The sequence below is a fragment of the Asterias rubens genome, chromosome 3 (assembly GCF_902459465.1).
Source record: "Asterias rubens chromosome 3, eAstRub1.3, whole genome shotgun sequence".
Taxonomy (NCBI): Eukaryota; Metazoa; Echinodermata; class Asteroidea; order Forcipulatida; family Asteriidae; genus Asterias; species Asterias rubens.
The window spans coordinates 5,594,062-5,621,847 of NC_047064.1; the positions used below are offsets into that span (position 1 = coordinate 5,594,062).

At 38.4% G+C, this 27,786-nt stretch overlaps 1 protein-coding gene across 1 annotated transcript; it reads left to right on the top strand.

Annotated features, from left to right (window-relative positions):
* The first annotated feature begins 1,838 nt into the window (after positions 1 to 1,838).
* LOC117287997 (atrial natriuretic peptide receptor 1-like) lies at positions 1,839 to 27,495 on the top strand. Its single transcript, XM_033768663.1, has 22 exons — positions 1,839 to 2,493; positions 3,429 to 3,574; positions 7,483 to 7,638; positions 8,112 to 8,247; positions 9,188 to 9,282; positions 12,861 to 13,002; positions 13,572 to 13,656; positions 14,038 to 14,158; positions 15,083 to 15,142; positions 16,070 to 16,147; positions 16,828 to 16,941; positions 17,993 to 18,064; positions 18,507 to 18,675; positions 19,400 to 19,552; positions 20,990 to 21,158; positions 21,758 to 21,904; positions 22,063 to 22,186; positions 22,615 to 22,683; positions 23,689 to 23,863; positions 24,223 to 24,321; positions 25,843 to 25,934; positions 27,409 to 27,495. Exons 1-22 carry the CDS (start codon positions 1,839 to 1,841, stop codon positions 27,460 to 27,462), a joined length of 3,111 nt encoding a protein of 1,036 aa, XP_033624554.1. The 3' UTR covers positions 27,463 to 27,495.
* The last annotated feature ends 291 nt before the right edge of the window (positions 27,496 to 27,786 follow it).

A 27,786-nucleotide genomic window follows, 5' to 3' on the forward strand; every position in this document is an offset into this window, starting at 1 on the left:
AACAGCGCCCTCTCGGGTCGGGCCTACTTTTAAATTTGTTAATTTAATGGAAACTAAAGTTTTAGAACCTTAGTTAACTGTTTATTCATATTCATCGAAACACATATTTTAGTGACAAAAGCTTTATTTTGACAAAATAGCATACCAGGTGACTTTAAATGTTTTATCGGGGATAGAGAATATTCATTTATACTCATCCACCGATATGTGTTATAACACTTTAATCTGTAGCCTACTTTCCCTTGTTCTGTGATGTTGTACTTTCTCAGACCGTGGGCGGAAGTTAATTTACGTCGCGCCTTTTTGCACTCATTAACGCCGTGTCCAAAATAAAAGAAGTGCCCAGTTCAAAGAGATTTTCAGATTTAAAGTAGTTTGTAAAAGAGCATTACAAAACAGCGCGATGTTCCCTCATTTTGCCTAACAAAAATGATAGTGCGCACGTGCTCATGAAATGAACAATTTCATGAAAAGGGTCCATTCACGAGCCCTCTTTGTGTGACGTCAGATGTTATGGCTTGTTTGTTCATTGGCCAATCATGCGCGTCGCGCGTCTTCAAATATGCGAGTTTTGATTGTTATGTTATCGTTGAAATTCTATCTTGCTTGAATCTTGATGGAAATCTTTGGGCGGTAGCAAGCCAATGCAATTAATTGACCTGTCACATCAAATACTTGTAAATACATAGATGGGCATTTGCTGCAGACATTAAGTTAAAAGCGAGAGGCCCTTCTTAATAACGAGATAAGAATGTTTGGTCAAGGTTTTTCCAGTGTTGTTAAAGGCATATGGACAGTACTTGACAAAGACCTGTATTTTCACTCGGTGTAACCCACTATGGATATAAAAAAAAAAATTACAAACATGTGAACAATTTGGCTCAATTTGGTCATGGAAGTTGATGGCAAGAAAATAATGAAAGAAAAAACACCCTTGTTGCACAACTTTGTGTGCTTTCAGATGTATAATAAAATGCTACAGGCCTGAAGTATGTTTTTTTTCAGTGATAGTCTAGTACCTTTTTCTCAAGCACTTCCCACACAATGAACAGCTCTCAGTTGCTCATTTATACCTAGTAAGTGTTATTGCTAACAATTTTTTTTTTATAGTAATTACCAATAATGTTCAGTGTTTGAAATGATTGATAGAAGGATCTGAAATAATCTAGTTTGATGAGTTGTTCCAATGGTCAACAACTCTATTAATTGCTGTACTTCCGGCAATGAAACCTACAATGTAGTTTTAATTGGCGGTTCGATGACGTCATTAAGGTCCATTGTTTTATCTCTTATCAACGTGTGTGTTAATTTCTCTTGAACTTAATATCGACTGAATAAAAAAAAAATGTTTGAAGAAACGAAAATAACATTCCCATTTTGTGATCTCACGGCCATCAAAGTTATTCGGGAATATGTGCTTTAAAAAAGATGATTACATCGCACAGGGGACTTAGTGACCTTTGGAAAAGTGGAGGGGGTAGGTGTCGGGGCGTTTCCTTTTTTATTGACAAACTCTATTGTGACACCTTGGGCATTGACATTGGGATGAATCGTGAACTGTCCCTAAACGTGTTCAGACCTTAATCAAAATCTACAAAGTATCACTTCGATATAGCTACCTGCGTTGTGTGATTGTAATAGCATCTTTCACAAAAATGCATTAAAAATGATGGAGTGACGTCATTCATTTTTGTTATAAAAATGATGTAGAGAAGAGTCGGAGTTTAGTGTAGACGTGAACTTACTGGATCTTGGTTGGACAAGTCTCAGTAGAAATCATCAGTGCATACCAGACGTATTATGTTGCGAGTGTTGTAGAGGTTGCGTCCAGATAAAGAATGGAAAGTATCAAATGTCTTGTATGCATGTTGGGGTGTGCCGTAGTGTTAACATCGTCAACGGAAATTCAAGTAGCTGTATTTTTGTCTGGAAATCCTTCTTCTATACTCGGTCTACGGCTCTTACCAGCCTTTGAGATAGCACGAGAGACTATCTCGAAGCGTGTTGAGATAAACGAATACGCCAACTTCACTCTGACATGGGTTCCGTCGACGCTGGGGTGTGGCTACCCCGTACGAGCCGCCGTTGGAAAAGCCGCTAAAATGACCCTTCGAGAGAACGTAGTGGCGTACTTTGGGCCGACTTGTAGCAGCAGCATGCATGCCGTGGGTGACTTGGCTGCCGCCCTTAATGTACCCGTTTTCTCGGGCAGTGCTAGCTCCCATGATCTTGATGACAAAGCTAGGTATCCCACGTTGACGCAGACTGTCTACAAACCAAGCTCAATGGTTTCCTTCTTGGATGATCTTTTTCATAAGTTTCGCTGGAAATCTTGCGTTTTGTTACGAGAAAGGAGGTCTGTATTCCCTCTTGCAGCAGATGCCATTGCAGATGGTCTACGCGAGGCAGATATAACAATAGCGCACACTTTTTATATCATCGCCGACGATGGTTTTGATTTTGTTCTGGAGGAGGCATCTTTACTCAGCCAGAGTAAGTATTAAATGCAGTGGACTCTTTTGGTAATTACTCAAAATATATATTTGCAAAACTCAGTTGGTAACTTAGTATTAAGGAGAGCTGTTGACGGTATAACGCATTGCGGGAAACGACTCCCTCTGAAGCAACTTAGTCTTCGAGAAAGAAGCAATTTTCTCACTAAAATGATATTTGAATTTGATTTCGAGACCTCGGCATTATATTTGGAGGTCTCGAAATCAAGCATCTGAAAGCACACAACTTGTGCAACAAGGGCGTGTTTTTTTTCCTTTCAATTATTCCCTCGCAACTTCGATGACCAATCGAGCTCAAATTTTCACAGGTATGTTATTTTATGCATAATGTCGAGTGTCTTTAATGCATATTGTATTTTCTTGGAAACAATAAACTATATATTAAATAGTCCTGGTTTTTTTTCTGAGTGTTTTTTTTTTTGTCAGTATAGAGTTTCTGTTTATGGAGTGTGCTTTATTTTTAGTCATATAACGCAACATTGTTATTATTATTATTATGATTCGGAGTTTGCGAAATGTCTTCCGGATGGAGTTTCCATTATAATTATGGGTGTATTTGTAGGTTTTAAGGGCAAGATTAATTACCACTTTTTAGGGAAATTCTGCTCTTTTGGAGCAACTCTGAAGTTGCTAAGTTTCAAATTTAACAAGGTTAAATTGGCCGATGGTGTAACTTTAAACCAACGTTAACCGTAGGGGAACAACCACCAAAGTAAATTGAATCCTCGTATCCAAAGATGTCCCAATTATTTAAGCCTCAGAAAAAGACTCTGCCAGTTGAAACGTCAGGCCATTAACTTTTTGTTTGCATTTATACAATCCGTCCTTTTGATTGGTAAATGGTTGGCAACAGCCCATTTGATGTTCTAAATTATTTCATAACACTTTGACACCTTGATTTGTTTTTGAATTCAGTTATTGTAATCAGCGCAGCTGGTGACAGTGTGCGCAAGATCATGATCAGCGCGCACAATCTTGGAATGGTGAGCGGCAACTACGTTTTTATAAGTTACCATCCGTTCAACAACACCAAGTCATTCGGGGCAGACTCGTGGTATCAGGTAAATAACTCTCAAAGCCCTTTTCGAAACCACGGCTTTGGATTTGGATCTGGCTTCAGGTTCCGTGCTCTCGTCTGAACCCTGAGCGCGTACGCAAAGCACAATATAATTGTCAAAACAACCGCAGGGCCAAGCTAGCCCGAGCCGAGTCTGGTGCCGAAGCCGTGGATTCGAAAAAGATCACAGTTCACTTTCAAGTTGGTTAATTTCAGTTAGTTCATTGTGTTTTCTAATTACGTTAATTTAAGATTTGGATTTGAGTGCAGAGATACATTATAAATTATTTCAGCACACGATGACGCGGCGAATCCAGAGGTAGCCATAGCCAAGCCGTAAAACCGCCAATTTGAACAATGACTGACACTACAAAATGCCGTTGCTTTAAACTATAGGTTTTCTTGGTCAGTTTCGGAAAATGACCAGCCAATTTAACCACAAGCCTATACTGAAAAGGGTCATTCGATTTGATTTTAAGATTAGTCAAATTAATTACGTCATGCGATTCAACAAAATAATCATTCAATTTAAACATTCATCGAAGCTGCATTCAAATCCGCAGGAGTTTTTTTGAGGCGTGTGTTTAGTCATTCAATTTCATTTTGGGGCAGTCAATACTGGAATTTGTGCAATCTTAAAAATACCTGGTTAACTTGTTGTTTCCTTATAAATTTTAAAGGTGTGCGGTTAAATTTTGGCACTCTTGAACATAATTTGCCAAGGTGTCTGGCACGCCAATAGATGGTTGAGGAATATTTACACACAAAAAACAAAACCTAGAAAAACATTTAAAAAAAGATTTAAAAAACATTCAAATAATATCAGGGCTTGGTCACTTAACCATAAAAATTCTCCCGAAAAAGTACCCCATTGGGCCCCAGGTAAAGTCTAATGGAATCATAAAATAAAGTTTCCGTTTAAAGTTTATCTGTCCATTCGTATTTCTTTAGTCGTACTTTGAATCCTCGTTGAGCAAAATTAATTGCCTGTTTACGAAATTGAAAATTATTAAATCAGCAAAATCTCTAGTCGAACCAGCTTTGCTAAATTGAATGATGATTTTGGTCATGAAAAATAATGAGTGTGCTAGGAACTGGAATGCCTCAAAACGAAATTTAATGACCGAATTCTGAATTTGAAACGCAATAAAACCGGAGAGGCAAACTAGCTTTAATTCAAACGCATGAAAATTAAATTGGCTGCTCATTTTCCAAAATTGACCGAGAAAACCTAAAAGAACCATGCCCCACTTTAAACCTTCTCTGTCTTTTCTGACTTACTTTCTGTTTATAAAGGAAAGTAAATAACAGTAACGGAATGTCAATGCTTTTAATAGTTAACGGTTCGGTAATTTATTTCAGTTATGTTTTTACGAGTACGGAATGAAGGACCCGTTTATAAAAAGCTATTACGCGTATTGACATAACGTTGGGAAATATTAAAGCACAAACCAACGTACAGACGGAAGCTTTTTATTTTTACATTTAAGAGTTAATGGAAAAATGCAATATACTACTTGAATTTGAGTTTCATGTCCTTGACTAGTTCAAGTCTAAGTTTGGCACTAAAGCTTGACATTTTCCTCTGCAAATGGTTTTAACGTTATAGGCCTATTAATATACATGTATTAAATGTGTAACAATAAGGGTGTCGGAACTTCAGTTTTAGGAACATATGGGTGTCGGAATATAGGGTGTCGGAATATAGGGATGTCGGAATATAGGTGTGTAACCATTTAAATTGCCACTGTTAGTAGTATGTTTGTTATGCTAAAATATATATTTGAAACGTTCGTTTGTTGTTGCCAATTTTGGAACATGAATTTCTAAACTATAAATACAAAGGTTGAATAGGGTGTAGTATAGAAGAAATGAAAAAAGTCAAAGAAAATCTAGAATGGTATACAATGGCCGTGATTTACCTGTATGTTGATTTACCTTTTTCTGTATCTGTATGGTACTGCACACAAACTCCACTATCGGGATATCATTGTTGTCGCTTAAAGGCAGTGGACACTATTGGTAATTACTCAAAATAGTTTATAGCATCAAAACTGATTTGATTTGATTTCGAGACCTCAGATTTAGAATTTGAGGTCTCGAAATCAAACATCAGAAAGCACACAACTTCGTGTGACAAGGGTGTTTTTCTTTCATTATTAACCTGCAACTTCAACGACCGATTGAGCTCTAATTTTCACAGGTTTGTTATTTTATGCGTATGTTGAGGTACAGCAAGTGAGAAGACTGCCTTTGACAACTTCCAGTAGTGTCCACTGTCTTTAAGGCCCTGTCACACCTTCACGTGTCAGCTGGCGTATGCCGACGTATGAACATTTCTCCAAAACCTTGGCATACGCGGAAGTATCGATGATTTTTTTTTTTTTTTTTTTTAGCGTATACAAAGCTTTGGACGTACACATACCGTTGAAGTAACTTGCATAGAACGTTTCCATACCGATTAGATGACTTAATATACAAACAAATACCAACGAGCGCTTAGCGTGCTACCGGCGTTACAACTTAAGGCCCTGTCACACCATGGCGTATCGCCTGAATGTTGGTGTATGCTGATATAAGTTTGGGGTAAATTGGGTATACGTCGTTTACGTTAAAAGCACGCACTGATACGCTGTTCAAATTTTTAACATGTCGAGCCCGCGAATTTGTTTTGAGCATGTTCAAAATTTCTCGGCGTACTGAACGTGTGCTTCATACGTTCTGCCTAAGTTCCCCGTAAGTTCATGGTACGTTAGACACACGTTGACATACGCTGGCATACGTTAGAGGAATGTTACTCGTAGGTTGGTATACGTTGATGTACGTCGGCTAACGGTTGCTTGCTTCTTCCTGGGAGGCATGCCATCGGCGGGATCGATGTGCTTGAGATCGGAGCGGTATTTATACGTTCTACAGCGGCATAGGTCACGTGTTCGTTGTACGCTGTGGATACGTTGAGGATACGTTGAGGATACGTTGAGGATACGTTGAACACGGCAAACATATGCTACGAATGCGTTAGGCATACGTTACTCATACGCTGTGATACGCTGTCATAACTTTGTTATTAGTCAGTGAAACGTTATCAATGCGTGAGTCATACGCTATGTATACGTTCAATACGCTATGGATACGCTATGGCTACGTCCTTTCCAACACCGATGTCGACTTTTTCGATGCAATTCGTTGGAAAGTTGGACGTTCTTGGACTTTGAAAATTTTCGAACTATTTTGTGCATACGTTGACATACGTTCAGGCGATACGCCATGGTGTGTCAGGGCCTTTAGGCCTAACGTTAGTCTAGCTCGAGCGTGTTTTTTTTTGCATGGAACAATTCAACCAATATAAAGCGTCCTCTTTGCGTCGTGATCTTTGCGTTTGTTATCGCTGCAATGTGACTCGGCCTTTATAATTACAAACTTTTTGTTCTAGTTAATTTTAACCTCAAAAGTCCGGCAACATGGTACACGGACAAAGTTGTTACGCCTTTAAATTAAATGGCAACAAATTAGAACAGCGACTGCTTGGCCTTTCCTTCCAATCTTGAACAAAAAGGCACCGCATTTTAAACGCAGTGTTGGCATTGAATCGAAGTACCTATTAATACTAAGATCACAGTTCCATCGAATAATGCTGGTGCTTTCTTTAACCGAAGATTAAAACGTTGAAATTAAATAGGGCCCCTAGCAATCAAAATAGTAATCTAATCAAATATTAATAATCCTAAGATCACTTTGTCATCGAAGAATGTTTATGCTTTCTTTTAACCGACGATTATAACTTCGAAATAATATAGTAATCAAAATAGTATTAACAATCAAATGCGAAGGTTTTTCTTTGATGATTCTCTACGAAATGTTCTGGCGCGAGTTTTGATTGATTTTTGTAATTGCTTTTTTTTTTTTTTTCAGGGAGATGAGCATGATGAGATTCTGAAGAGCGCTTATCGGGCATTAATGACGATTCGTGTGTATGAACCAAATAATCAGGAATATATTGACTTTCAGCGTGAGATTGCAGATCGTGTGCTTAAAGATTATAACTTGACGTTTGAGCCAGGGAATGAGGTATGACATCCACTTTATACCATGGACCCCCTTGTATGTTCATAATTAATTGGATTGAACAACGACTATACAAAGTTCCTTTGGAAAAAAAAAAACGACACTACTTTACTTAGAAAAATGTTTTCTTTTTGTCAAACTAAACTTTTAAGATTACCCTCAATCCATATGTTCACTCCTTTTAACAGAAGATCCAAAACTATGCAAAAGCAAGAGTTTTTTTCTTCAAAATTCAAAAATAATGTAGAGCCTAGATGTTACTGCCATATTATTTTCTGATCCAACTGTATTAGGGATAAGTGCCATCTACATTATTTTTGGATTTAGAAAAGAATCTTTATTCATGATGATCAACAGTTCAGATGAGCTTGATATGCAAAAGCGAGTTTATCAAACCCATTAGTAAGTGACATAGTCCTGGGCAGACGATACTATCCTAACACCTGATAATAATTGTGTACACCTTTAATACACAGAATAATTTCTTTGCGTCGTCATTCCATGATGCCTTGATTCTGTACTCACTTGCCATCAATGAGACACTACACGAGGGAGGTGACATACGGGATGGTCTAGCACTAAGGGGGAAGATGTGGAACCGAACATTCAGAGGTTAATATACCTTTATATAAGCCATTTTTAGGTATGGGTGACACATCACACTGCACTTGTTGGGTTGGGTACATTTGTCTGTATGCACCCAATTCACGCAGTACATTCTTATAGTGTCCACCATACATCAAAAAGGCTAAGTGCAAGGTCACAGTCTGAGTTTTTGCCAACCGAGGTTGGAAACCTTAAAGACAGTGGACACTATTGGTAATTGTCAAAGACCGGTCTTCTCACTTGATGTATCTCAACATATGCATGAAATAACAAACCTGTGAAAATTTCAGCTCAATCGGTCATCGAAGTTGCGAGATAATAATGAAAGAAAAAACACCCATGTCACACGAAGTTGTGTGCGTTTAGATGGTTGATTTCGAGACCTTAAGTTGTAAATCTGAGGTCTCGAAATCAAACTCGTGGAAAATTACTTCTTTCTCGAAAACTGTGTCACTTCAGAGGGAGCCGTTTCTCACGATGTTTTATACCACCAACCTTTCCCCATTTCTCGTCACCAAGTAAGGTTTTATGCTAAAAAATATTTTGAGAAATTACCAATAGTGTCCACTGCCTTTAATGGAAAGCCATTAATGCAAACACAAACAGGTACCTACTGTTTGTAACAATGTTACACACAATTATATTTAACGATAGCGTTGAATTTGTTGAAAACAAAGTTACAAATCATGATAGGCATATGATTTAATTGAAAGTTTGCAGAAAATATTGACCTCCCCTTCTGGCGGACCAGTGAAAGATCCAAAATGTGACAAATTATTCCTTAATACTTCATCTCTCCCCACCACTTCCCCTCCCCCTCCCCCTCCCCTCCCCACAACCACACACACATTCCATCAGACATGCACTCAAGTGTCCCGCAAATGTATAAAATCTTCTTTTTTTTCTTTTTTTTAATTGATTGAATGCATTAAATACTTAATTCCAGGCATCGGTGGCAATGTTGACATGACGCCAGACGGAGACAGAGCGACCGTGTATTCCCTATGGGATATGACTGACACTGAACATGGTGTGTACGAGGTAGGGATAATCCAGAATCTGGTTGTGCATAAAGCTTATACCCTTCTCTAGATCTTTAGATAACCGATGGATTAGAGGGGTTTGTTTTAGTGACAGAAACTAGTAAAACCTTGAACTTTTAGCTCCAATGTGAATGAAACAACCCACTCATTGAGTGGTATTATGTATCTTGAGTATAATCCGCTCTTTGAAAGCGGCCTCTTAGGTCCACAGATGTACTCTTTGTGAGATTTCTATAGTTATTGTTGAATTCTTATTTGAAGGGGGCTTATGGCGGCGTCCCTTTTCTCGCTGAGCCGGTACGCTATGTGAAATAGCTTTTCGTTCCACGGGATCGAAAACAATTGGCTCAAAACATATTTTCGTCTTGATAAGAGTCAAAATAGGATTTCAGTATTTCTTGAGTAGTCTGAAACTCCTTGAACCTATTGAGCAAGGTTAACTTAACTTGTGAAGAAAGCCGGTTTGTGGCATGTTGTGGCCAAGCGGCCAAGAGCACCGGACACAAGCTCTGGTGTTTCTGATCAGCATCGTGTGGGTTTGAGTCTCGGCCGTGTGTGCGGCACCTAAATGTAGCCTGAGCCCTAATTGACACTTGTGTCCTTTAGCAAGACACTTAAACCACGATGCGTCATCCTTCGGATGGGTCGTAAAGTCGTTGGTCCCGTGTGTTGCGTATAACATATCCAGTGCACATCGAAAAGAGAAGGGGTTCTCCCCGGTGTTCCAGGTTTGATTGGCAGCACATTGCGCTAAATTACCCTGTAAACAATTTTATGGTGATATGTAAAAGGACTAGGTAGGTCTCATAATGCAAACGTTAGTCCCTCATACCTTGCAGGAAAATGCTTGTTATTATTACTATTTATTCGACCAGAACAACACAAAGTGTACACAAATATGTATAACAGCACAAAATATTAAAATAAATGTTAAAGTGCCTTGAGTGATATGAGCGCTGTAAAAAAGAAGCCACTAGTATTGTTAAAGGGACACACCGGCCGAATTGGGCTATTTGGGCTACAAAATAGACTAAGATATGACTTCAACGGTCTTCCAGGAATGAAGAACAGTCCTTAAAAAAAATCATCAAATTTAGCCGTTTTTGAGCATTTTAAGACAAAAACGCAAGTCGCGTGATTGTTCTAACCAAAAAGTGGTACAAACAATCACGTGACCTTCCGGGCTAGTTTTACTTCCAGCCGTCTAAAAGAAACTTACTAAACCAAATTTAAAAAAAAAATTACAAAATTACTAACGAATAATTGACGAAAAAGATCATATATTAAAATTATCGCTACAAAATGTAAAAAATGGTGAAAAATCTAACGCAAGATTCGCATTCAAAGAGTCCGTGTAACGGAAGCTTGTTATATGGCCCCGCGGCGTGGAGCAATCAGAACGTAAGCCTCGGGGCATATACCGTACCGCACATGCCGTGTCTCGTGGGGGCTGGAGGTGTAATCCCAGACGCTATGAACTCCAAGCGTGCGGGTCTCGCCGTTAGCTTTGGAGGGGTTGGGAGTCAGACATCAAAGTACATGTTTGTCATCGTGGGTTTGTCAGTCGGTACACCTCGTGTCGATTCCGTTATTTCTAATGATCGCAATGCTCTGTTTTGTTTCATGGCTCCTAGTTTCTTTTTGTTAGGAGTTTTCAGGTAATTAAAAAAGATTGATTACGTCAAAACGTAGGAATACCGCATTTTGTTATACTGACAGTGTTATTGTGTGAGTAGCTTAAAAAATGTTTTACAAAGAAGAAGAAAAAATAACAAAAACGGAGCAGCCCCGATCGTAAAAAAGGACAGGTGAATAAGAATTTTGTAAAAGGTTGAAACAAAAATAATGATAAAACAAAATTTCATCAAAGCATTATTTTGTCAAAAAAATAGAATTTTTTAATTCTGTGAATGAAGTGTTATTTTTGAGACTGTTGAGGTATTATTTGGTTACGTTCAAAGCTACGCAGATACTCAGCTACGCTTCAAGTTACGCTATAATATCAACAGGTACGTTTTCAAGCCTGAGTCAAGCTACGCTTACGTTCCAAGATATGCTTACGTTCCAAAAGATAAGGTTACGTTCTAAGCTACACAGCTACTCAGCTACGCCTACATTCCAAGTTTTGCTTTTGTTCCTTCAAGTTACGCTATAATAACAAAAGGTACGCTTTCAATACTAAGTCAAGTTACGCTTACGTTCCATACGCAGCTACGTTTACGTTCCAAAATTACCAGCTACGCTTACGTTCCAAGATATGCTTAAGTTCCAAAAATTATGGTTACGTTCCAAAATATATGGTTACGTTCCAAGCTACACAGCTTCTCAGCTACGCTTAATCCAAGATACAATTAGGTTCCAGTTACGCTATAATCAAAAGGTACGCTTTCAATCCCGAGTCAAGCTAGGCTTACGTTTTATACGCAGCTACGTTTAAGTTCCAAAATACCCAGCTACGCTTACATACCAAGATATGCTTACGTTCAAAAAAATATGGTTACGTTCCAAAAGAAATGGTTACGTTTCAAGCTACGCAGCCCTACTCAGCTACGCTTATACAATCCAAGATATGTTTAGGTTCCAGTTACGCTATAATCAAAAGGTACGCTTTCAATCCCGAGTCAACAAGGCTTACGTTTCAAGATTTGCACTTATGCTTACGTTTCAAAATACATTCTCACAAGGACGCTTTTGAATCCCTCAAGATGCACCCCCCCCCCGAGATAAAAAAAAATCTTTCACTGTGAACAGGGCCCATTGATCAGTTTCATCTGTTTAGCAGAAAATACTGCTTACAAATTGTCTTTACTGTTACATTTTGGCTGGTAATCAGTTTCTGCTTTGCAATACTATTTTGTGCTAAGCAAATTTTGTCACACTATGAAGGCATTATGAAATTGGGTCCTGGCACGTCGGGGGCACGTAACGCCATGATCGCATTCCAAACTGCATCATGGCTGTGCGGTAGTATGCCTAGTTTATTGGGGCCAGGATTGCTTTATTTACTTGTCACTGTCCCATCATATTCTGGGTTAGTTTCTTTGTGTTCTTCGTGACGATCTTTGCATGTACGTCGAAGCACGAAGGTCTATATACCTCCATCGACGAAGGATTTGCCTGATCCGTTTATGCTGGTTGTATGATCCGTTTATGCTGGTTGTATGAATAGACTAGATCCTTATGCTGCGTCATAGCAAAACATAGTCTACTTAAAACATTGTGCGACAATGTCACGAAGATTTGACAGTTGCAACGGCTGGAAACACGTATACGCTGGCCTTTTACCGCTTTGGTTTTTTAAAATAATTTTTCGCTAAATACGTGACATTTTGATGACTTTTTTTTACAGCAACCATCTAGAAAAACATTATTTATGATTCTACACCCCTAAATTGCGTAAACGGTGAGCCGGTGTGTCCCTTTAAAGTATTTTCTGTGGTCTTTCTTGAGAAGTTTGAAACTCCTTGAACTTATTGGCCTATGTTAATTATACTTTTGAAGAAAGCCGGTTATAACCTCAACGACACAACGTTTAAAAAAACTTGTTAATGTTAAAGATTTATGTTTCTTATTCAGGTTGTTGCTGATTTCTTTGGCTTGTCCGGGAAGGCAAAGTTTTATAGGGAGATCAAGTGGCACGGGCTCCCTCCTGGTGAGGTACCTGTGGACAAGCCTTTCTGTGGGTTTTACAATGAGAACCCCGCCTGCAAATCTGAAGGTAAAAACTCCCGTCTTGGTGTTCACGAGTTAAGCCCGGTTCATACTTTTTTTTGGCGAATGCAATGCGAATTTGACGTCACAAATTTGTTTTCGCTGCTTCAGCACAGCTCAACCCCCGCGAAGTTTTCGTTGCGAATTCGTGACGTCAACATTTCTATCGCATTATCGCAGGAAGCATGAACCGGGCTTAATATGGAGTCTTAAGTTTTGTCGTAACCCATCTCGAATTACTCACTTATAGGATTCGTTTTTTTTTTTGAAAGATCTACGTCGTGTTAAATGAGAAGAATAATTGAGCTTGATACTCGACATCAGGTAATTGAGTCCAAAATGTTCACAGATTAAAATATGTTTTATTTTATACTTTACTCTGGGATACACCAAGTGAGAATAGTGGTCATCATCGTCTATATATTGAGTGTTTGGAACTTTCTTCAATAATTTGAGGTGATCTTTTCTATTAAACTCAGATTTTTACTGTTATCGTGGAAACAATTGAGGTCCCTTGCAAGACGTTGATTATAATTATTGGTACATTTTTCTTAATGTTTTATTTCATGTTCAAAGAGAGCAACACTGTTTTGATAGTCTCTTCGTGCTTGGCTGCCAGCGTTTTCATCATCTCTACATGTGGCATCATGTTCGTCTACAGGTAAAGTAAAGCTCCACCATCTTATAATAAAAGAGCAAAATACTGACGTGGACCTCATTAATTAGTTAAATTGTAAAGCAGGTCGTTGTTTTACCAATGTAAAAAAAACCAAAAAAAAAAAACAAGACATTTAACAATGGTCTTTGTCAAAGTAACGGGTGGATTTCATATCTCGAGTTTAGGACGAGTTACTCAAAAAACCTAGGACTAGGCAAGCGAATTTACAATCTCCTAGGACTAGTCCTAAGTTCTATGTGGACACTACCCCGGAACTATTTTCTGAAAAAGCAATGTGTCACCATAAAAACATTTATTCTTCATCAACTAAAATTTGAAAAATTGAGTTTGTTACATATATTTTTGTTTATTGTTTATCCGCAGGAAATGGAAGCTGAATGCCGAGCTAATGAACATGTCATGGAAAATCCAATATTCTGATCTGGTTTTTAACGATATTTCCAAATCAGTGGCGTCTTCGATTCGATCCCTCTCACTGTCTGTTGTAAGTTATTATATACGGGGGCATTTTACAATAAAGTGAACCACCAATAGTTTCCTGAGGGAAAGTCGTTTTAAAAGTAAACAATCCCAAAGATTGAACATTTGACGTCAAATTTCGAGACTCGTGAATTACACCAGAGATCTGCTGTTGAACCCACGTCCATAATCACATTGACCTCGTATCATACCACAAGGCTTTCATGGATATGGAGATTCTCAGTTCAATCAGACGTACAGATTAAAAGCCGACACATGTCCTTATAATTGAGGATAAGCATAGGGGACCAGTCTACAGTCCCAATGCGCGAAGTACGTTTACCTTAACGCCTGACATTCCCAGATCTCTGGCGTAAGCCACGAGCCTCGAAGTATGACGTCAGAGGTTCAGACTAACAATCCCAATGCACGAGCAACGTTTGCCCTCACGCATTTATGCACCAATTCGAGCAAAATAAGTGTTTGACTCTATTTTGTATCTCAAACCTGACCCATGTGGATATTGACTTTGCTTCGGTGAAGCATTTTAAACAATCAAACCACTCAAGGGCAAACTCTTAGAACTGCGTCGCCCTGGCGGCCTTACACTTTCGTATTATACTCAGTGACTCTGTATCTGTGTACAGAGAAAGAGTCCTATATAGGGCTAAGCACTGCACTACATTAGGAACATCCTGATGTTAAATAAAATGTTTTGAATATGTGCTGCGGTTTATAATTTGTTTCATACAGAACAGTTGAGGATAAAATCACAATGAACAAAAGTAAAGCTTACAGATTGTAACATATACCCGTTTTATGATTTCCATAGATATTTGACTTACCTCTCAAATTTGCCTCCGCTAGCATCTCTAAAAAGTCAAAATAGACATGACTCATGATTAATTCCACTTTGTTACTATAGTGGTGTTATTTTATTTTATTTCAGACTGGCCAGACGGGAGACGCAAACCAAAGACAAATTTTCACCAAAGTTGCTCAATATGAGGTAGGCCTAACTATATCATTTTTTGTTTAGACTCTACCCTATTGTTTAATATAAAAAAGCTAATACCCAACATTGCTTCCAGTGAAGAAGATAACAAATACTTGAGAGATAGTTTTATTGTATTCAAAACACCTATATCACATCCGCTGTTATGTTTGTTACCGGTATGCCTACACATGCAAAATACAAACGAACAATAAGTTTGAGAATGAATTCAAATTTCCGAAAGCTTCAACTATTCAAGAAACTTCTGTTTTCATTCTACACTTATTTTGCATCGGCTGTAAATACTCGTTTGTTTACTCTTTGTAATGTATTTTTGATGTTCTGAACGGTGGATGTTTGACCACACGTGGGGTGTCGTGGCCGAGCGGATAAGAGCACCGAATTCAAGCTCTGATGCTTCTGTTCAGCAGAGTGTGGGTTCGAATCCCGGTCATGACACTTGTGTCCCTGAGCAAGACACTTAACTATAATTGCTTCTCTCCACCCAGGGGTAAATGGGTACCTGTGAGGGCAGAGATGGTTCTTGTGATTGATTTAGCCGAGTAGCGCATATTAATGTTGCACAGGCTGCATACTCCCCACCAGGGAGTTGAGATGGTTTAAGGAGTGAATTAAGGCCCAGTGACCAGGGGTAATAATTTGAAGCGCTTTGGGACGCCCTCCGGGTGTGAAAAGCGCTATATAAAAACGGGTTATTATTATTATTACTTAATTAACTACTCGAACTTGTTTTTTTTACTAGCCCGGGTTTACACAAATATTTAAACTATGTCACAAAAGATGCGTCAAGACCTATAGTTAATTTTATTTATTAATCTAACACATATTTTAAAGATTATTTGTATATTGTTATTTTTAGAGCCAATTATTTTGTAATTGTACTAAACATCTTTAATTTATTTCCTGATATCGTCCCACCAGGGTCGTGTGGTTGCCCTGAAACCCATTGTGAATAACAAACTCGACCTGAATAGGAGTGTACTCTTGGAGTTACGAAATGTAAGTTGATCTCTAATTCAGCACTAGCCTTTTGTCAAGGCGTTCATGTCTTGGACAGCTTCATGGAGCCGCTCTCCCAAGCGAATAGAAAGGGAGACCAAGCACAGAAGCCACGAAGGCTTTGACAAAATGCTAGTTCAGCAGGGACCTCGATCGTACTTTTCATCTTGCTGTTAACTCAAAGTTAGCTGCAGTAAAACAAAACAAAATGATTGTTTGTTTTCTTTTTTCTTTTGGAGTAACGAATATAGGCCCCCCAGGGCAAAAAGGACTTTAATTAAAACTATTCTGTCCGCCCTTTATAATTAGTTTTCTATATTAACTATAAAAAAAAAACAATAAAAAAACCCGGAAACGTTTGTACCGAGGTCTCTTACAGAAAGCTGGTCTAATCCTAAGTCCAGAACGGAACAAACTAGATTTTAGTACTCTATGTTTTTGACTTATATATTGTTCATAAAGTAAAACAAATGTCTTAGCATAAACTTTTTTATATATTTTCGCCGTCTGAAAAACTAATCCAACCTATAGTCAAAGTTACAAATTAAAGTTTGTCTGTTTTAGAATTCCGTGTAAAGAAGAGCATTAGACCAACCCCTGTAAGAAAACTTTCCCTTTTTTGTATTAAAGGTACAGTAGTTCGCTGTTTTTAAAAGTTTTATTTTTTTAATCATTTGCAGTTGAGACGTCTTGAGCATAGCAACATTATCCGGTTCGTAGGAGCCTGCACAGATGGACCAGACGCTTTCAAAGACATGATTATAACCGAGTATTGCCCTAAGGGTAGTCTTCAGGTAAAACACAATAATCATCAAACTTGAACATCAGTTTATAAAGACGAGCAGAGTATAACTGTTCGAAACGTCGAGACCAAACCGACTCATCCCCAACTCATTGTTGTATTTCAAGCAAAAATTGGTACATTGGGCATAGTGGGTAAACCCTAAAGGCCGAGTTATAGTCGGTCGCGCGATGGTCGGGCGTCGGAAATGTAGACGCGCGATCATAAAAAGACACGGTTTTTAGGCCTCAGTCTTAGGATTGCGCGCCAGATTTCCGTCGCGCGACCATCGCGCGACCGACTATAAACCGGCCTTTAGAAGTTAAACATGTTATGACTGATATTTTATAGTTATGATTAAGTACAAGTCACATATGACTTAAAGGCAGTGGACACTATTGGTAATAACTCAAAATAATTAGTAGCATAAAACCTCACTTAGTAACAAGTAATGGGGAGAGGTTGATAATATAAAACATTGTAAGAAACGGCTCCCTCTGAGGTAACGTAGTTTTCGAGAAAGAAGTAATTTTGAAAACCTCAGATTTAGAATTTTGAGGTCTCGTAATCAAGCATCTGAAATCACATAACTTCGTGTGACAAGGGTGTTTTTTATCTCGCAACTCCGACGACCAATCGAGCTCAAATTTTCACAGGTTTGTCATTTTATGCATATGTTGAGATACACCAATACACCAAGTGAGAAGACTGGTCTTTGACAATTACCAATTGTGTCCAGTATCTTTAATAATAAAATTATGTTTATTGCATAAATAATACTTCTGTTTTATAATATTTAATAATTCATAAATGTTTTAAGTCATGTTTATGAAAGCAGCCTGTCGATAACTATAAGTCGTAGTTATTTGACCTATGCTAACAACATGTATAAGATAAGCCATGTCTTTTTGGTCAAAGGCACTTTGACGATTCCTTCGGTGTTGATTCGCCCGAAATGGATGTATGTTTGGTGTTTGGTTTTGTATTCTTCTTCTGTTATCTGAATTCGATATGCAATTTAATAAACGATCCTTAATTTACCTTTTTACTTTCTTTACGATCAGGATATTCTCGAAAACGACGCGATAAAACTGGATTCGGACTTTAAGAGTTCATTGTTAATTGACGTCATCAAGGTGGGTATCTGATAAACTGAAGTGCTTCCCCCCCCCCCCCCCTTGATTAAAGCCAGGTTTGCCTTTGAATGTTCCCCGGTAGAGAGCATAACTCAATTTCTACACAACAAATTCTTAAAACGCATGTCGAACAAGACTTCAAATATTCTGCGTCAAACTTGTCCTGGATCGCACTCTTTTACGGAGTTCATCCCCATAACATACACATTCTCAAATGTGCATCCCTGTGGGGAAACATATTGTGTTCTTTCCATTGTCACTGTAGGCCTACTTAACATTTTCCCACAGACTTGTGCACAACAATTATTGTGGAACACCTCAGTCTTCCCCTGTGGATTCCTTCGTTTCCCTTTTTGTTTTGTCCTTGGTCGACGTCCGACTAGAGTTCATAGATTTATCCTTCTCATTAAACATCACTTGCCATTTTGTTATCATCCCCCAGGGTTTGGGTTTTCTTCACCACCGCAGTGAGCTAGGCGTGCACGGCAGGATGAGGTCGTCTAACTGCGTGGTGGACAGCCGCTTCGTGGTCAAACTGACAGACTTTGGTCTCCTTGCTTACAGAGATGATGCTTTATCCGAACAAAGTGATGAACAAACACACCTCAAAAGTATGCTCATTGTCTTCAATAGATGTTACATTTACATCGGGCGGTACCTGCTGCTAAAATATATGGTTCGAACTTCCTCTATCTACCGGGCAATCTCGGTGGTCTAGTTTGTAATGAAACTGCTCTAGACTCTAGACAAAGGTCGTGCGTTCTAATTCCACCCGATTAATATGCCTGTGATTTTGATTTCACAGAACTCTGGGAAAGTACTGAGTATACAGTGCTTACACACATCGTTGTGAGTGAATTAAAATAGCATGGGACGAACTATTTTCACCGTTAAGCCCGGTTCATACTTCAACTTTGCTCAACTCACTTGCGAGTATCGTTCGAAAAGAGGGTTGTGACGTCAAACATAAGTCAAATTCGCTTCGCATTCGCATTCGCAGGAAGTTTGAACCGGGCTGGCTTTACTCAACAACAAATGAATCAGACAGGATTTGTGTTGTACTTAACTCTGATAATAGCGGCACTACGGGATCCCTCCTTTAGTCTTAGAGGCTTTGCCGAAACTAGGACTAACACATTTTTACGATGTATCAAACTGGAAAAGGGGGGGGGGGACTCGGTAGCTGTTTTATCGAGTGGTTAACTCGATGACCGTTTCAAGACAACTTGTCAATACCCTCAGTACCCTTGGAATGATTTCCTTAGAAGTGCAATTCTGTGCTATATTCTGTAGAGCTCAGTCAATTTATGTATTCCTGTTGTGTCGTCATTGCAGAAATGCTGTGGAAACCACCAGAGTTCATTCGAAAATCAAACGAAAACCACACGAAAGAGGGTGACATTTATGCAGTTGGTATCATCATGCAGGAGGTGGCGATAAGAGGTCCGCCATTCGAGAATGAGTTTCGAGAGACTGAGGGCGTTGAAGGTGATTAAAATGCTCCCCTTTCTCCAAGTTATATTTCCGATCTCTTGTTCTCTTATACCCTTGGCAGAGAAGGTCAGCGGTCCTCTTAAAAAAAAATCGCTTTTCGCTTAGCATAGACCTATCTATACTTGATCTACCGGTTCCAGGTCTTTTTCTCTGGCTGGACCAGAACAAATATTACCTCATCATGGAATCATCTTCAACTGCAGTCTTCGAGAAAAATCCTTAAACATACCTTTTCAGTCAAGTCACATCAATCATATGTATGGTTTTGTACTTTTTCTTATTTCTGCGACTTGGAGAAATATTCTTTATTAAACATGGTGTCGTCATCTTGCGTTTCCAATGTAACTATTAACTACTAGAGCGAAGGTTGCCAAGCTCTTTCTATTGAACGCCATTGCTCACTTTGTAGTGGGTTGGATCGTTTAACCCTGCCATGTTTATAACTCTGTTTGACAAATGGCAATTTAATTCAATTCAGTAATTAAATGGTTTGCAAAACAGAATGCCAAAAAAGGAAAACCGAAAGAATGAAATTGCCGAAAGGATGAAATGACTGTGTGAATCAAATTTCAGAAATTGAGAGGTGGACGTCTTGAATAAAATAATGAAGAATTTCCGTGTCACAATTATATTAAATTGTCAAACTGAATGACGAAATTTCCGAAAGGAGTTGTCGTGCAAGGATATTGATCTGGACCACCGAAATTGTAGCAATGGTGTTCCACACATTGTATCATTCGCCATTTCCTATTGCACACTTCGAACGTAAGGCAAGTGTCTGTATGAACAATTTTCATTAAAAAAAACTGTGGAGTTTCATACTGAAATGCTTTATTTTATGCAAAAGAAAATTTTCATTTAACAACCAATAATATTTGCAAACGATTATTTCCTGTCAGTCTCCATGTTGTATATATTGTTTACAAAAAAAGAGGTTGTTAAAGACCCTGGACACCATTGGTAGTTGTCAAGGACCAGTCTTCTCACTTGCTGTAACTCAACATATACATAAAATAACAAACCTGTGAAAATGTGAGCTCAATTGGTCGTCGAAGTTGCGAGATAATAATGAAAGAAAAAAACACAGTGTCACACGAAAATGTGTGCTTTTAGAAACTTGATTTCGAGACCTCAATTCTATATCTGAGGTCTCGAAATCAAATTCGCGGAAAATTACTTCTTTCTCGAAAACTACATCACTTCAGAGGGAGCCGTTTCTCAGAATGTTTTTTTACTACCAACCTCTCCCCATTACTCGTTACCAAGTAAAGTTTTGTGCTGATAATTATTTTAAGTAATTACCAATAGTGTTCACTGCCTTTTAGATATGAACTGTATACCACACTCTAAAAACTATTATTACAACTTATTGTTCTTGTTTTGAGTTTATACCATCTGTCTTAAATGTTACTACCTTTTTACCAATTTCAGCCATTTTGAAAAAGATTGCATCTCATTCAACCCAACCATTCCGTCCCCACGTCCCAACCGAAGCCTGTCACCCAGAAATGCGCGCTATTATGGCAAGATGTTGGCATGAAACACCAGAGGAAAGGCCCACAGTGGATGAACTCATGGCTAACATGAAGAAGATTTGCAAGTATGATTGTTGGATAACTAAGCTCCCTTAAATAAAGGGATATTGATTAGAAAGAAATGGTCGTGCAAATAAATTCATGAATATTATCTGTTATCATGCTGTGCTCACAAAATCATATTGTGTACCCGAAATTGATCACGGTGCACTAAACTCACGAGTTATCTTATTTCGAGTTCATTGGCATGATTTATCTTGCACAAAAGAAAGTATTAACATTTAATAGTAACTTTGTTTTCCTTTTCATAATGTCATTTAAAAAGGCACAAGACACGCTTGATAATAATATTGTCAAAGACCAATATTCTTACTTGGTGTATCCTAACATAATATATGAATAAGATAACAAACCTGTTATCGAAGTTGTAATAGACTTACGAGAGAAAAACACGTTTGTTGGATATTTGTTTGTGCTTGGTTGAGAAATATTGGGTGAGAAATTACCTCTTTCATAAAAAACATACTTCAGAGGGAGCCGTTTCTCACAATGTTTTATACTATCAACATCTCTCCATTGCTCGTTACCAAGTAAGTTGTTATGCCAGCAATTACTTCGAGTAATTATCAACAGTGTCCGGTGGCTTGTTTCTGGATTTCAATAGGAACGTCTCAGGAGGTATCATGGACAACCTGCTATCTCGTATGGAGTTCTACGCCAGTAACTTGGAAGGTCTTGTAGAGGAGAGAACCTCTGCCTTCTTGGAAGAGAAGAAGAGAGCTGAGACGCTCCTCTATGAAGTCTTGCCGAAGTAAGATACATCAATAAGCTCATGATTATGTTCACATAACACGTTTTTATTCATTTAAAGGGCAAACTTTGGTAAACAGAATTGATGAACAAAATATAACTTAAACTGATTTGAATATGAAATAAAACTCATTGATTTAAGATTATTATGAATTATAGGTCTGTGGCCGATCAGCTTAAAATGGGATCCACTGTTCACCCAGAGTCTTATGACAATGTGACGATTTTCTTCAGTGACATCGTGGGATTCACTGAGCTTTCATCGGGCAGCACCCCTATGCAGGTGGGTCAAGTCATTGTTCGTTAGTATATCCTTCAGCAGTATTGGAAGTAATCACTGGTTACTAGTGGGTGCGTTCGTTTAGCTTCCCTGGGTCGACCCCGGTCTGCCCGGTACGTTCGAATAGCTTTGGCGGGGCTCACCCGGGTCAGCCCCCAGTGCCCTGCTTGTGGAGTGGGTCACTTGGGGGTGACCTGAGGTGCACGCCGTCACTACGAGAGGGCGAGTGTGATCGTTCGATTAGCTCTTGTCAGGGGCTCACTGCGGGGTCGATCCAGGGAAGCTTTACAAACGCACCCAGAGAAGATACTCAATGCAGTTTACTCATACAAAAGTGTACAGTCAGCAACTGTATTTATTGTGTGTCAATGACATTTTTTATCTCGATTTTGATCCTTTGATTTTATTTTCAAAATATCATCTCTCTGAAGGTTGTTGCTCTGTTAAACGACCTGTATACCTGTTTCGATGGGATTATTGGCAACTTCGACGTATATAAGGTAAGTCTTGCACCAATGATATACTATTGTCTGGAATGGGGTGAACAGTATTGGAACTTGCAGAATGTGTTTTGGAGCAATACTATTGTTTGATAGGTTTTCTCGGTCAAATTCGGCAAATGAGCAGTCAATTTCATTTTCATGCGTTCGAATTTAAGCTGTTTTGCCTCTCCAGTTGTTACTGCGTTTCAAATTCAGAATTCGGCCGTTCAATTTCGTTTTGGGTCGAGTCAAATTCATTTAGCACTCTGTTCAATTTAGCGTAGCGTCATTCTTTTTCGTGACACACACGCCTCAAGAAGCGTCTACGAATTTGAATGCTGCTTTGATGAATTGTTAAATTGAAAGGTTATTTTGTTAAATCGAATGACGCAACGAATACGTTTGACTAATCCCAAAACGAAATCGAATGACCCTTTTGAGTAGCATTCGATTTTGCGCGAAATAAAATAGCTTGGTGGTTAAATTGGCTGCTCATTTTCCGAAATTGACAGAGAAAACCTATAATAGATGTTAAATTGTTTGCAGTACCCGCTGCTAAAACATATAATTCAAACTGCCTCTAGCCACCGGGCAATCTCGGTGGTTTTGTTGGTATGACACTGCTCTAGAATTCCAAAGGTCCTGGGTTCGAATCCCACCCGAGTAACATGCCTGTGATTTTATTTTCACATGACTCGGGAAAATACTGAGTATACAGTGCTAATACAAATCGGTGTATATGGGTACAAACCAAAATGAATTGTGTTTTAGATATCATTTTGTGTGTTACATTAAAAAAGTTTACCTTTGCTCAAATATCTTCTCATTTGAATGTTCAAAATATTCAAGGATGTGTAGTATATTGTTATCGATGTTGCATTGTGTCCCATTTGAAATATTTATGTCCTTGCTATTGGCGGGTTTACAGTTGATCATTCAATACAAAAACACAAAATACAACAACCAAATACATAACCACAAACAAAGAAATTAAATTAATTAAAACTGATTTTTCTATTGAAGGTTGAGACGATTGGAGACGCCTATATGGTGGTGTCAGGCCTGCCCATCCGCAACGGCTCTGCCCATGCGCGAGAAATCGCAAACATGGCGCTGTCATTGCTTGGGGCAGTGGGAACCTTCAAAGTGAGACACAGACCAGAGTGGAAGCTTCAATTGCGGGCTGGAGTACACTCGGGTAATTTTGTTAATTTTATTTTATGTTATCAACAGGTTTGATTACAGTCATGCATAATTATCAGAGAAGCCGGGTGTTACACGTTTGTTTATAATATTGTGTAATAATTTGTTTTGTTTCCAATCGGTAATTGAACTACCTCTTCTTTGGTAAACTAATTGACATAATCCACGTTGTGTTTCCCTTCGCTGGCATGATACAATCCACAATGACCTGACCTAGCTTGCCTTTTAGAAGTTCCATGCATTCTTAAACGCTAGTTTTATCTATATGATTATGTTTCATCGTTTACATGTCACAATCAAGTGTTGTAAGTGTGTAAAGTCATGCTAAATTGCATTTATTCTGCCTCGTCATAGGTCCATGCGTGTCTGGAGTGGTTGGTCTGAAGATGCCCAGATACTGTCTGTTTGGTGACACAGTCAACACAGCGTCCAGAATGGAATCAAACGGAGAAGGTAAAACTCTTGTTGGATAAAGTGCCTTTGGTGATACAAACAATGGGGTCATAATTGGCATTTCGATTGCATATAGATGACTTGCACTGGTGTTGTTCTCTCTTTCTTTCTAATTATATATAATCATATACCATTGGTTCTGATTTGTAATTTTGATTGGCTTTAATTTCCCCGCCTTTCTGAATACCTTCCCTTTATCCTTCGCTTCTCATTTTTTCTGTAAATGGATATGTTTTTGTTTGATTTTGTTTATGCCTCATGAAGAATGTCTGAATTGGATCGAAAGCTAAAGCCGTCTACCCATTGCATGTGCTATTATATTGTCATAAATACCTGAGACAGTTTCGCTATTCCTATTGGTGGAGAGCGCGTCACGTGGGTGTGTATAAACATTTGTTTATGACCAGTAAAAAGTGTTGAAACATGGGCGTGACACGCGAGCTTGCAACTGTTCTTATAAGACAGTTTCTTCATTCCTATTGGTCGAGAGCAACGGCTGAAACAGTTGCGCCACATCACGCGATAGTTGTTTACCCGAGGGCGGCGGAGGGCTTTACCATTTCATAGCTGGAGGGGTGTTGTGTTGAAATAAATAATTGATCAATTATATTTTTGGATTTATTTTACTTTTTGACCAAAAAGTGATGATGTTTTTGACCGAAAAGGTATTTATGAATGGGAATCAAAGTGTGTTGGATCGGTTTTCAACTATAGTGGTTTAAACCCGCCGAAGCCTGGTTCTTGATAATTTACCTCGACTTCGTCTCAGTAAAATTATCAAGAACCAGGCCTTTGATTCCCTTCTTTATGGTAATGAAACCAATGATGCATCACTGTGAACTACATTAGTGTAGCTTGCTAGCTATTCTGAGGAAAACAAGGACCTTGTACAGTGGACACTATTGGGTATTACTCAAAATAATTATTAGCATAAAACCTTACTTGGTAACGAGTAATGTGGAGAGGTTGATATTATAGAACATTGTGAGAAACGGCTCCCTCTGAAGAAACGTAGTTTGCGAGAAAGAAGTTATTTTGCACGAATTTGATTTCGAGACCTCAGATTTAGAATTTGAGGTATCCAAATCAAGCATCTGAAAGCACACAGCTTCGTGTGACAAGGGTGTTTTTTCTTTCATTGTTATCTCGCAACTTCGATGACCGATTGAGCTCAAATTTACAAAGGTTTATTATTTCATGCATATGATGAGATACAGCAAGTGAGAAGACTGGTCTTTGACAATTACCAATAGTGTCCAGTGTCTTTAAACTCGCACTCTGCTCATCATAAAAACAGAGCCTGAATCTGGTTCTCTGAAACGCTCAGCTTTACAAAATGCCACTTCACTGTTGTTGTGTATCACAGGCCTATACCTAGTTTTAATTGTAAGCAAACCGTTACTTGATCTTTAATTTGACACTTGTCGATGAAGTGATGTCCGGGCCTGCTTAGATACGATCTACTAGTCCAACACCATTTTTAACACCCACTCTCCACTTTGACGTGTTTTCATTCTTAAGCACTCAAGATACACATCAGCGATACGACCCGACATATCCTGCAAGAGTTTGACGAGTTTATCATTAAGGATCGAGGAGAAATTGAAATGAAGGTACACAAATCAACTTATACAAGTTGTTTACTAAATGATTTATTGATACATCCATTCATTTGACAATTTGTTATGGGCTGATTGAATGATAATAGCAGACCAGGGTTTGATTTAATGGAGAAAACATTAAAACAATATCAATTCTAGGAAGCGAGAATTACGGATTTATTTTAAACACATGTCATGACACAGCGAAACGTGTGGAAACAAAGGGTGGATTTCCCCGTTATTTTCTCCCGACTCCGATGACCGATTGAGCCTAAATTTTCACAGGTTTGTTATTGTATATAGTTGTGGTACACGAAGTGTGGGCCTTGGACAACACTATTTACCGAAAGTGTCCAATGGCTTTAAAGGAACACATTGCCTCTGATCGGACGAGTTGGTCTATAAAAAGCGCTTGAAACGGTTCGTTATGAAATGCATACAATTAGAAAGATGTTAAAAGATGTAAAAGTAGAATTAGTGATCTACACAAATGTGCCTCGAAATTGCGTAGTTTTCTTTTTACCTCGTCGACTAACATGGTCGGTAATTTATTGGAGTCAAATTTTTTACTAAAAAAAATGGCCGACCGTGTTAATTCGCAACGTAAAAGGAAAACCGTGCATTTTTTAGTGATACTTGTGTGGATCATTATATTCTACTTGTAAAACATCTTTCTAACCATATGCATTTTATAACAAACGGTTTCAAACACTTTTTATAGACCAACTCGTCCGATCCAAGGCAACGTGTTCCTTTAAGTAATTTGTTCCGCTTAAAGGAATTATGAAATTGAGCCCCGTTGTTGTGTTGATTTTCACAAAGTCATGGCAATTGTCTTGAATCACGAAACATTTGGTTTTTCTTTTTCTTTAAAAAAAAAAAAAATTAGAACTAAAATCTCGCATAACTCTGTTTTGATTACTCAAATTTATTCCAGACAACGTACAAATGCACAACTGTTCTTAATCAATGTGATATTGAACATAATTATTTTACGCTCAAGGTAAAGTGCGTTACTGACGGTGATGACAATTTAAAGACAGTGGACACTATTGGTAATTGTCAAAGACCAGTCTTCCCACTTGGTGTATCTAAACATATGCATAAAATAACAAACCTGTGAAAATTTGAGCTCAATTGGTCGTCGAAGTTGCGACATATGAGTGAAATAAAAAAACACCCTTGTCAAATGAAGTTGTGTGCTTTCAGATGCTTGATTTCGAGACCTCAAATTCTAAACTTGAGGTCTCGAAATAAAATTCGTGGAAAATTACTTCTTTCTCGAAAACTACGTCACTTCAGAGGGAGCCGTTTCTCACATTGGTTTATAATATCAACCTCTCCCCATTACTCACTACCAAGTGAGATTTTATGCTGATAATTATTTTGAGTAATTACCAATAGTGTCCACTGCCTTTAAACATTGGGTTTTGTTTTTGATCAAACGAAATTTCATAATCCAAATCTTATTTCGTTAACCGTACAGGGTAAAGGTAAACAGAGGACATTCTGGCTGATCGGACAACAATCTCAACCTTAGTTCATGCAGGTCAAGAGGAACAATCTGAGATCAATATTGTAACCTTAGAGCACATTTTGGGGGTTTGTATGTTTATCAACAAACCAAATCCAAGTACCTAGGCCTAATCACTCTAAAATCTTTACATTTTTTTTTTCAGGCTGATCCAAAAACTGGTTCATTGTTGAAATTTCAACTCGGATCCTTTGTTATTTTAATTGACTATAGGTTTTCTCGGTCAAATTCGGTGCACGAGCAGCCAATTTCATTTTCATGCGTTCGAATTCAAGCTGTTTTGCCTCTCCAGTTGTTACTGCGTTTCTTTTTTAGAATTCGGCCATTCAA